The sequence below is a fragment of the Melanostigma gelatinosum genome (assembly GCF_949748355.1).
Source record: "Melanostigma gelatinosum genome assembly, chromosome: 19".
NCBI lineage: Eukaryota > Metazoa > Chordata > Actinopteri > Perciformes > Zoarcidae > Melanostigma > Melanostigma gelatinosum.
In genome coordinates this window covers 9,083,841-9,096,321 of record NC_136652.1, presented here as the reverse complement: position 1 = coordinate 9,096,321, position 12,481 = coordinate 9,083,841, and the positions used below count along the sequence as shown (strand labels likewise).

General features: G+C 43.8%; 1 protein-coding gene across 2 annotated transcripts; it reads left to right on the top strand.

Moving 5' to 3' along the window:
• Window positions 1–2,762: 2,762 nt before the first annotated feature.
• On the top strand, window positions 2,763–10,948 carry lats1 (large tumor suppressor kinase 1). Of its 2 annotated transcripts, none has more exons than XM_079291427.1 (8): window positions 2,763–2,902; window positions 3,517–3,960; window positions 4,321–4,438; window positions 5,010–6,448; window positions 6,971–7,553; window positions 8,378–8,560; window positions 8,671–8,777; window positions 8,855–10,948. In XM_079291427.1, exons 2-8 carry the CDS (start codon window positions 3,613–3,615, stop codon window positions 9,365–9,367), a joined length of 3,291 nt encoding a protein of 1,096 aa, XP_079147553.1. In that variant the 5' UTR covers window positions 2,763–2,902; window positions 3,517–3,612; the 3' UTR covers window positions 9,368–10,948. The 2 variants fall into 2 exon arrangements, with proteins under 2 accessions (XP_079147553.1, XP_079147554.1); XM_079291428.1 differs by having other exon boundaries at window positions 4,318–4,438.
• Window positions 10,949–12,481: the final 1,533 nt, after the last annotated feature.

Sequence of the window (12,481 nt, the reverse complement as noted above, 5' to 3'; positions counted from 1 at the left end):
AGCAGATATCTCATGAGCCCAGTGATGTATTTTGTAGTAAAAAGTAGAAATCCACGGTAGATCATGCTTAGATTTAGATTTTACGTATTATCTTGTCACATGGGATGCAACACCACCACCCTTAAATCCTTTAGACCAGCGGTTCCCAAACTTTTTAGGCCGCGCACCCCCTTCTACATCCCGACCGGGTTCGCGCACCCCCAACCCCCCCCCCCCCCCCCCCCACACACACACCTTAAAATAAAAAAAAGCAACAGAGCCGCATAAAAATTGGACTAATGAGAGAACAGTTTGCTCGCGCGTGGCGTTTGTTTACAAGATAAAAAACACAAAAACTCTTCCTGCACCGTGCCTTCGAAAAGATAACGGACGTAACGTTACGAAGGTAACGGACGATTGGCCAGATTGGCCACATCTGTAGGCTCGTCTATGGATGCGAGCACACACGCACAGGCTCAGAGGCAGATTATCACATTTCATTTACAATTAATGAGCGACTAATGTAGCCGGGATGTCTTCGGACAAAGCATCGATGCGGCGACACAGTGTTGTTGGACATCGGGATCATGTCCAACTTTTTTGCTTCTTTCTCCCCAATCATACATTCCACCATCTCTCTGGCAGCTGGCAAGCTCACGTCTTCGGCGATTGTGTGCGGTAGCCCCTTTCTCGCTATTCTGTAACCAGATATGAAGCCCGTAGTGCGTCATTTATAGACCAACACATGAATGAGACTGCAGTTGTTTTGGCTGTTTTGTAACTCCTCCAATTTGGATATAAACTATGTAAGGGGCTTTTGACTTGCACTGGCATGCTTGGTGTTCAGATGGCGACGTAAATAAGAGCTTCAGACTGTTAGCCAGAACCTCACTGCACACCACGCACTGTGGCTTTGGGCAATCTGCGTTGCCAATCCAAGTGAAGCCCAGACACACATACTTTTCATCATATTTCCTCTTTTTTTCCCAGTCTGCGCCGTCTCATCTTCCTCTGACTCTGGCTCGATTTCTTCTCCCGGTCTCTCCCCAATAACGCACCTCTCCGTTCCCCTCGCCTCTCTCTCTCTCTGTCCCTCTCCTCTTTTACGACTGATAGCTTCAGATGTCCCACCTGACAGTTTTTAAATTAAAATTACATTTTTTTTTTATATTTAATATTATTACACCATCAGACCGCCATTACACTTTTCCTCTCGCGCACCCCCTAGAGGCAGCTCGCGCACCCCACTTTGGGAATCCCTGCTTTAGACCCTTTGTTGTCTTTTTTAATACTGTAGTTGCAGTTACTGTATACCTGCATCTTTCACATTAACCTGTCAAATACTGTTGTCACAATCATTGTCAGTTCAAATTACCTCAGCTGAACTTAAAACATTACATTTTTACTTTACCAGTGGTGTCCAGGAGCTACAGGTGAATAGATGGTCGAGAGGTGAAGTGAACGAAAGTTTCATCCGGCTAACTTGTGTGAAGTTTCATGAATAATTCTCCCAGTACTACTTCCGGTATTTCATTTAGAACTAGAAAATGCATTTCCTGCTGAAAATGCGTTGTAATGCTGAAAGCTGAAATTAATCTCAAAAACACTGCTGAAAATAGATATCCAATTTTTAAAAAATTGCAAAAAGATGAATAATCCAAAAAGATTACAAATATGAAGTTATATCACCCCTCTCCTGAAAGAGCTGAACATTTTGATATTCGAACGGTTTCTGTAGCTTAAAAGAATTCCAGCAGTAGTGATATTTGTTGTAGTAGAAGTATTATTTGCAGTATAAGTATGAGTAGCATTTGAATAAGTACTAGTTGTAGCAGTAGTGATATTTGTAGTAGTAGAAGTTGTCGAAGTATTTGTAATTAGAAGAAGTAGTAGAAGTAGTAGTATCAGCAGTCGTACTAATAGCTGTAGTAGTATTAGTACTGGTTATTAGTACTGGTAGTAGCAGGAATAGCAGTATTAGCAGTTGTGGTATCAGTAATAATAGTAGTGGTAGTGGTAGTAATAGCAGTAGTGGTAGTAATAATATTTATGGTAGCAGTAATAGCAGTAGCAGTAGTAGTAATAGTAGCAACAGCAAAAGTTGTAGTAGTGGTAATACTAGAAATATTAGCAGTAGTAGTAGTTAACAGCATTCCAACAATAAATATTCGAAGAACAATAGATGGAATGCGTAACAGCATTCCAACAATAAAGAAACAGGATAACAATAGTTTGAATGCTTAACAGCATTCCAACAATTAAAAGTCCTGAAATGATTTGAAAGGGTGGTTTTGTGTGCATTCCCGATAATTGGCACTGAGAACCGAGATTATCCTGTTTTTAAATTGAAATTCAATGAAAATATTCCTTTCCGATTGGGAGGTTTTCTGAGAAATGTATTAATCTATAACAGATTTATTTTACCTGCATGCGTTCTTTAATTGTTTATTTATTATAGATCTCAGCTAGCTAACGTGGCATTATTTCTTTTTGAGGATGTGCACATTTACCATGTTATTTTATTTTCTATGTTATTTACATGATCTTCCGTGTTGGTCTATTTTCTTATTTTCATTCTTTTATTTATATTTTACAATTACATTTTTTATGTATTTTATGGTCAAAATGTTCGAGTTTCTGAATGTGTCTTTGTAAAGCTGCAGGATTGACATAGTTCTTACAACTATCCTCAGGAGTCCTCGTTTTATTGTGAAATGTACAATAACCGGAAATGTGCGTTTCTTCTTTAACATGTTCCTGTTGTACTTGTCATTCAGACATCCCAGGAATTCAACAAGACTAGGGCCAGCCAGCTCGGCATAACAAGGACATTTTTTAGTTAAAATCACGTCATTGACGCCGTGAAAGGTCACGGAAACATCGTTTGTTGTCAAAATAGAAGAAGCGGCCCCCACAGACACTGGTAAGTCGTTGGACATGGCTTACTAACGGTTGCTAGTTGCGTTAGCTAGCAGCTAGCGCAACCTGTTGTTGAGCTAGCCTAGCAGAAATGGATGCCTTAAACACACAGGCCGCTGCTGCGTCGTTTGATGTCATGCAAAGGGAAATTGTGAGATCACCAGTTTGCCGTTCGTGGAGCTCATTGGTGTCTATACGTTGGAGATATTTTGGGGGAATATGACAAACAACATACACATTTAATTTTACACTTGAGAGAGAATTAGCGTTAAAGTAGCGCTCTGTTAGCCTGAGCCGCTAACGACGCTAGCAAGTGGTTCTCTTTGTGAAGGAATAACGTAGTTTTTCTTCTGACGCACTCTTTCTCTTTCTCTACCGTAAAGCTTTAAACAACGAGATTATTTCATAGTGAAATGGTAAAGCACTGAAACCAAACTTTTTTCAGCTATTGGTTCATATGAGTCACCACATTTGGCAGACTGCCTCATAAGAATCATCACATAGCTAATGTGTATCTGTAAGTATTGGCTAATGAATACTTTCCACACATTTGCCGAACCTGTTCGGTAACATAACACATGTTCATGACGCATTTGTAACTTACATTTCTGTCATCAGCATGCAGATGTGAAGTCAGACACTGGAGACCTCTTGCTACCCTGGACCGAGTGACATCCCCTTCATCCCCTTGGTCGTCGTCATACATGCTCTTACATGAAGAGAGGGGAGAAACCCGAAGGATACAGACAGATGAGACCCAAGACGTTTCCCACCAGTAACTACAGCGGCAACAGCCAACACATGCTGCAGGAAATACGGAACAGCCTGCGCAATTTGTCCAAACCCTCGGAGCCTCCTAAAGTGGACAATGGAGGTGCTGGGAAATTGCCTCCCGAGGACCCGAGGCAACAAGGGCGCAGCACTAATGGCAAAAACCCCCACCACAAGGCCCTGCAAGAGATCCGCAAATCCCTGCTGCCTTTTGCCAACGAGACCAGTACTTCAGGCTCTGAGGGGAACCAACACATGTCGCTGGAGCTCCCCAGTGCTGGGTTTGAGGAGGTGAGATGAGGTGTTTTCTTGTTGGTTTGTTTGTCACAGAGACGGGTTTGTTTTTTTGTTTAAGGATTGTGGAGGAATCTCATTCTTAACATGACTCTGTAATAGAGAATGAACCCTGGCTGCACTTTGTTTACCTGGGAATTATTAGAAGAATGAAAAGTATGCAGTGGAATGACGAGCTTGTGCAGGTGACAATACAAAAGTATTGCATGATTTTTGGAAGACTGAAGAGATGCAGAGCAACAGCAAAAAATAATCAATCCTATCATAAATTTATTTACAGTTCAACTGCATCGTGTTATGCTTCGATTGCCCAAACGCTAAATGTTAATTGTCCTTTTTTTCTGCCCTTTTAAGCAGAGTAACAGTCGCAATATGGGGGCCGTTATAGACTACATGGGTAAGGTGAGCTACCAGGACTCGGGGTGGGAACAGATGGCTGTTGCCAACCCCAACACTACAGGTCTGAAAGCCCCAGGTACGTCACTGTCCACTGGGACTAAATGCTGGGTTTCCTCTTTCATTTTCCATCCAGGTGTGTTCATCCAATCTGGATATCCAATCTGGAATCTTGATTTGTTGAATAAATGACAATACATGCTGACAAAATGAGAATGAGTCATTACATCACACAATGGAAGACGGTGACTGGAAATTAGGTTTATGTTGTGATTCATAATGGCAGTAATGGTACGTTCAAGAAAAGAGTTCTTACGACAAGCGATGTTCTACAGCTTTGTTCCTCCTTTTACATTTGTATGCTATTGCTCCTATTGAGTTTAATAACATTGTACATACTAAGTTAATTACTGAGTCTTGGGATCATGCCTCTGGGGTGAGAGATCACACCGTTTCTGTGTGTTCATGCTTATATAGGAATTTTATATATTTTACACAGACAAATGGAAAAAACAACGTAGTTGGACCCATTTGTTTTAGGTTCAGTTTTAGATGGACTTTGATTTGAACTATTCGGTTACAATATTGCGGTGCTATGGGTAATGGCTTTCTTTTCATCCCTTCACCTCTGTTGTTCTTTGTGTCTGTAGGATCTTCTCACATCCAACAGGCCGTGCTGAGGAGGCCGAGCTGGAAAGGCTCGAAGGAGTCTTTGGTGCCTCGACATGGTCCGCTCATGGTGGATGGGATGATGTACCGCTCCGACAGTCCCGGACCTCCTCCTGCCTTCCCACAGGGTCACCCTGCTAACGGCCAGAGGGCCAATCCTCCACTGCCGCCCCAGGTGCGCAGCGTCACGCCTCCACCAAACCGCGGTGCCATGCCTCCTGCTCCGTCCTGGGACAGCAACCCGTCAACCAAGCGCTACTCTGGCAACATGGATTACCTTTTGCCGCGCATCTCTCCGGTACCCCAGGGGGCCTGGGCTGATGGGTACCAGTCGTCTGCGCCTCAAAACCAGCGTGGGATCAGCCCAGGCCCCGTGGGCCACCAGCAAAAGTTCTGGGGGGAAAGCTCTGGGGGGAATAAGTTCACCTTCCCCTCCAGCTGGTCTCAGAATGGCTCCCCTCAGCCAGACTACATGGCAGGGGGCAGCAGACAGCCTCCTCCTCCTCCTTACCCGGTTAACCAGAGCAGCCGGCACAGTCCCACTGACCAGCAGATGCAGTCCGGAGGACCCGCATCCTCTCCCTCTTACATCAACGGTGGAAATATCCCTCAGTCCATGATGGTTCCCAGCTGGAACAGTCACAACCTCGACATCTACAATATGGGTCCTCCTCAGTCCTGGTCCCAGGCTCCTCTGAACCCCTCCCAGTCTTCTTCTGGCAACCAGGACCTGTCCCCGTCATGGCAGCACAACATAGTGCGCTCTAATTCCTTCAACAACCAGCAGCTGAACAGCAGACAGGCCCACCTATCCAGCTCCCAGCCCTCTGCCACCACAGTCACCGCCATCACCCAGGCTCCCATCCTGCAGCCGGTCAAAAGCATACGTGTCCAGAAACCCGAGTTGCACACCGCTGTTGCTCCCACTCACCCTCCATGGATGCAGCAACCCGCACCGTCTCCAGCTGCACCTGCTTACCCAGAACCCCCAGCACCCGTACCTCAGATCCCCGTTGTTGCAGAAGCCCCCAGCTATCAGGGGCCCCCTCCGCCCTATCCTAAGCATCTCCTCCAACAGCAAGCGGCACCCGGCCCCCCTGCCTACGATCTAGGGGCCAATAAACTCAGCACGGGCAGAGAGGAGCCCGCCGAAGAGGATGGCGGCGGCGGTGACTGCTCCCGAGACAAGACGGCGGAGAGCACTGCAGCGACGGAGAAGGAGAAGAAGCAAATCACGACATCGCCGGTTCCTGTCCGCCGCAACACGAAAGACGAAGAGCCGAGAGGGGAGTCCGGACGAATCGCACTTTACTCGCCCCAGGCCTTCAAGTTCTTCATGGAGCAACACGTGGAGAATATCCTGAAGAACCATCAGCAGAGGATTCGGAGGAGGAATCAGCTGGAAAGTGAGATGCAAAGGGTGAGAATGTCAACAACCCTGGTCGCATCATTCTCTTAATGAATTTATGTCGATTTTTCTTCCACCCTTTCCAAACTGTATCCGTCTCTGAGATTGTGTCTTTTCATGCTGTTCTGTTTTTTGTCTGAGCGGTTCTTCCTCTTCTTCTCTCTCCTTTGCTGTCACTAACAGCTGACCTAAAAAGGTAACCGGTTTCTCTGCTGTTCTGTGACACAGAATAGTCCTCACACGTCAAGTAAGCTGTTGTTGAAAGCCTGGTCTTTGTATTTGAAATGTGCTGTATGCAGCATGTCGCTCCATCTCACTCATCATGTCACTGCTCATGCATCTTTGTTGTGGACTAAAGTGATTAACTCATGAGGCGAATACAGCACGTTTGCGCTTACAGATCATTTAAAATGTATTTTGCACTGGTTTCCCTCTGTGTCTTCAGTTGATTCCCTTGATGCCAGTTTATATCCAACTAAAACTTTTTGAGTTTATTTGGGCCATTAAATCACCTTTTTTCTGTCCTGCGCTCAGGTTGGTTTGTCTTCAGAAGCTCAGGAGCAGATGCGTATGATGCTGTGCCAGAAAGAGTCTAATTACATCCGGCTAAAGCGAGCCAAGATGGACAAATCCATGTTCAAGAGAATCAAGACCCTCGGCATCGGAGCCTTCGGCGAGGTGTGCTTGGCCAGAAAAGAGGACACGGGAGCGCTGTACGCCATGAAGACGCTCCGCAAGAAGGACGTGCTGCTGAGGAACCAGGTGGCCCACGTCAAGGCCGAGCGGGACATCCTGGCCGAGGCGGACAACGAGTGGGTGGTGCGTCTCTACTACTCTTTCCAAGACAAAGACAACCTGTACTTTGTCATGGAGTACATTCCCGGAGGGGACATGATGAGCCTCCTCATCCGGCTCGGCATCTTCAAAGAAGAGCTGGCCCAGTTCTACATCGCAGAGCTCACCTGTGCCGTGGAGAGCGTCCACAAGATGGGCTTCATCCACCGGGACATCAAGCCCGACAACATCCTCATAGACCGAGACGGACACATAAAGCTGACCGACTTCGGCCTCTGCACCGGCTTCCGCTGGACGCATGACTCCAAGTATTACCAGAGCGGTGGGTTTCACTTTCTAAATATCGGCCTATGTCTACAGAAGAGCCTGGATTATGATGGTCTACCCAGTATAGTGGCTCCTGTGCTAAATTCAGCATTTCCTCACCATTGTATTCATTGGGTCCAAAAAATATTCTTCAGTAATTGTTGTATAATATGTCAGAAAATGGTTAAATATGCGACTTCTTCATATTACTTGTCTTGTCCCAACAACAGTTCAAAACCCCCAAATATTAAGTTTACTATCATAGAAGGATAAGAACTAACAACTATTTACATTTGAGTATGGGACCAGTGAATTTGGGGAGGTCTTGCTGAAACAATTATCAAATTTGCAGATACATTTTCTGTCTATTGATATTCTCCAAACATGACGTAGATCGATGGATCAGAAACCAATTATTAACCATAGACGGTGTATGCACTGTCTATTTAAATGATGTTTATAGATGCTTTATTAAGTATTTATTAACCATTTAACTGGGTATATAATCGCACATATCTGGTCCATCTATGTAATGTTTATAGATTATTTACAAGCAATTCCTTAAAGGTCTACAAATTATTTGGTAATCATTAACGAATACTTCATGTAGTATTTCAAATATTATAGAGTGTTTACTAATATTTAGTTAACACTATTGATATAAATATCAAGTTCATTTTACCAGGAATTTAATGATCATGGTTGTTATAAATTGTTGCCTGTAATTGCTAAACGCAAAGACTAAATATAAAACTGTTTAGATGTACACCTTCTACCTTCAGCCAGGTGTCTGCGTAGTGAGAGACGTCATGTGTGTTGTTCTGTGTGGACTCTTCTCAGGCGACCACGTGAGGCAGGACAGCATGGACTTCAGTAAGGAGTGGGAGGACCCGACCAACTGCCGCTGTACAGACCGCCTGAAGCCTCTGGAGAGGAGGAAGGCCCGGCAGCACCAGCGCTGCCTGGCTCATTCACTGGTCGGGACTCCCAACTACATAGCGCCTGAAGTGCTGCTCCGGACAGGTACAGTGGACCACGGCTAGAGGGGGCACTGTGGGATTTACACTTTAGAATCCAGCAGAGAGATGTTGTTCCAGTGTGGTTGACGTATAAATGACTTTAATCTCCTCCAGGATACACCCAGCTCTGTGATTGGTGGAGTGTCGGCGTCATCTTGTATGAAATGGTCATTGGACAGCCGCCCTTCTTAGCGACCACGCCCCTGGAGACACAGATGAAGGTATGTGAAGCGCCCGCAGTGAAACGCACTGCTGACTGCGTCGTTTTCTTATTGTCGCCTCTGCCCCTGGACACCAGGTGATCAACTGGAAGAGCATGCTGCACATTCCCCCGCCCGCCAAGCTCAGCCCCGAGGCGTCGGATCTCATCGTTAAGCTGTGCCGCAGCCCCGAAGACCGCCTGGGCAAGAACGGCACGGACGAAATCAAAGCCCACCCTTTCTTCAAGGACATCGACTTCTCCAGCGACCTGCGGCAGCAGGCGGCGCCGTACGTCCCCACCATCGCTCACTCCACGGACACCTCCAACTTCGACCCCGTGGACCCGGAGAAAATGTGGAGCAGCGACAGCGACGGCGAGGACAACCTCAACGACACGCTCAACGGCTGGTTCCGCAACGGCAAGCACCCCGAGCACGCCTTCTACGAGTTCACCTTCCGCCGCTTCTTCGACGACAACGGCCATCCCTACAGCTGCCCCAAGCCCATCGAGTACGAGGGCTACGACGGGGACGAGGCGGACTCCGAGGGCCCGGTGAAGGAGGCCGCCGCTAGCTCAGCCCCTCAGGGCCGGGACCTGGTCTACGTGTAGCACTGGAGGCTAGCTGAGTTTGTTGAGTGTGTGTGTGTCTGTGAGAGAGAAGGGTAATACAACGGTACAGCGTTTAAATCCTTGCACATAGGAAAGTATGTTTTTAGGAGCAGCCAGAACACTCTGTAGCACATTTGATCAAAGCTGTTAGTTCACACTACAAGTTCAAGGAATCGTCAGGGGCATTCTGGGAAAAGACGCTTATTTACTTTCTTGGCTAGTTAGATCGATACGATGTATGAAGCTGCAGTGAGCTTTATAAGGCTCTGGTAGATTCATTTTATTTATTTTTGACCTTTTGGACGGAGACAGGCTACTTGTTTCCCCTGCTTCCAGTCTTAAAGGTAAGCTAGCCGAACCAGCTGATGGCACCAGTTTCATATTTACCATAAAGAAATGAGAGAGGTATCCATTGTCTCGTCTAAGAGGGTAATTAAGTGTGTTTTCCCTAAATGTCGCTATTAATAGTATAAACTGTACGGTGTTTGCTGCCTGAGGAACAGAAAGCTGAAAATAATCAGGGTGCTCTTTTTAAAAGACTTATCGCAGACTCCCCTTTAAGCCTTAATTTATTCAAGCAGATTGTACCTGGTGACGCCAGTGTAGATGCTGTTTGACTGTGGGATTTTATTATTTTCATGAAATTGCATCTAGTGGTTAAAACTGTCTTAATTTATATCTTAATGTCCGTTGCAATGGGGATTTAGTTGTCTCATAGAAGTGTTGCAGGGATAAGTTGCTCTAATTATTCGTTGCTGTGCCTTTTTGTGATTCTTTTTTTTTAATCTTTCACCAAATATAAAGAGGGTTAATAATCAGACTTTAGAGTAGCATCACCTGATTGAACTACATTAGGTTTTTTTATTTTTCTAATTTATACTTAAAATGTATTTATAAATGAAGTTGCATACAGTTTATGTAAATACGTTTCCTGCCCTGTCAGCTGTTTCCTTAGGGCAGGCCCTCTGTAGTATCCACTGCTGCTGCACTCTGTTAGTGTTTCCTCACAAAGTACAAACACTGACTCGCAGCACTCTCAATAGATTCTTCACGCTCGTCTCTCAACCAAAGCACTAAATAGGTTTTCACTGTTTCTGTTACAAATACTCATGTTTAGAAGATAATGTTCACAAGACTGTGAAATTAGTATTTGTGGAGTTATTACACGAGCAGCCAGAAATGCCTTGCTTTTAGGCACCTAACCACTTCATCATATAGTACTCTACATGGTGTTGAGGATTCCTGAGTATTGAAACTAATTTCCTGTAAAGTAATCTTATTTACCGTTTTTAAGAATCACTACAGCTGACTGTCATGTGTTGATTCGTGTCTCTGTACTGGTTTTATTATTTTTAGCTGGACTGACTGAGCTGCTCTCCATCACATATCGAGATGATTTTGTGAGCCGCTGTACTTCTTCGTGTTTAGGAAAAGATCTCTGAATGTAGTTCTGGACTTAATGGTGACCACTGGCACTCTGCACTGGTTTTGTGAGAGTTTTATTTTTGTGTACATTGTTGCTCTGGGAGGTTTAGTACAAGGAGGAGGGGATAAATAAAGAATGTAAAGAACAAAACGTCTTACTGGCACACCGACCATGTTGTGTTATTGGTATCGTAACGGACGACTGGACTGATGGTTTAGATGAGAGCTGCAACTAATAACGTTCATGATCAATTATTCTGCCACCACGATGACTCAAAGATGACTTTACATTTTAGTTTTTGCAACTTTTTTTGACATGCTATACTATGACCATTTATGACTTTGTATAAATGTAGTATAAAATATTGAAAAAGGTCATAGTATAGTATGCTGATCATAGTTTTAAAAAAATCTGTAAAATGTTGAGACAAGTCGAAATTAGTTATGAAAACATTGTATAAAGATATCGAAAAAAGATGTCAAGTCAGTCATAGCATAGGATGTTTAAAAAAGGAGGTAGAATTTGTACAAATTAAATGTAGTAAAAAAGCCATAACATTTTGAAAAAAACTATATTGCATGTTGAAATAAGTCATGAAAACGTCATAGTATAGCATGTCGACAAAAGTAGTAAAAATATCCTATATATTTTATTTTTACTATTAACATTTTATATTATGACTTCACTTTTTTGACATGTAATACTATTTTGCAACTTTTACAATCTTTGTAGACACGTTTACCATGACATGACTTAACATTCTATGACATTTGATGAGTTATTGGAATATATTTCGTACTATTTTATGACTTTCTTTGACATACCATAATGTAATTTATTTTACTTCTCTTCTGACAGAGACCTTTGATAAACAGCAATACAACTTCCCATGTCCCATTCACAAAGGCCCTGCTGTACATATACATATATTTGTATGTACTAATGTTGAGATGTTTTCTCCAGCCTAAGTATCTCCTTTATTTCTGTTGAAAACTGCAACACTGGAATAAGACAGTCAAGTAAATCAATGCACCTGCTTTTCATTGCCCACCAAAAAGACACCATTTGTCCAGCCTGCATTATATAAGGGTAAAGATAGGAAGTATTTGAATGTCATATTTTTACTGCGTCTGTTCTGTTCTACTCATTCTAATTAGAGTTTAAACAGGATTATCTGAAAACATTTTATACTGGTATTTAAGTGGTTTGACCCTAATTGCATAAATGGACTTTACTAAATTCTCACCATATTAAAAAACTTGCAATTCCTTATATTCCATCAAGTCACTGAGTGAAGGCTGTTCATCCAGTGAGGAGACATTTACTGATATTCCGTTGCTGCCAGCCTCAGAAGACACCTTGCGTAACTAAACGAAAAGGAAATTCAGTCCAATTATCCGGCTGGCTGAGCAAAGTTATTAATGATTAATGACATCAACACTGGCCGCATTCCACTGATGTCAGCCTGTAACAGGGTCTTGTGATCATGCAGCTCATTGCTATCGCTTACTGGGACACCAATATGTATCAGAGCCATCATTAAATACACCGATATGTCTAAATGTCTCCTGTGTAATAGATATATATGGACGTTTGAGTCTACTTTGCAGATGTCAAAGATTTCTAGATCTGACTTGAGTAGACAACATGAAATGAAACATCATTGAGGACAAACAAGTTAACTTAAA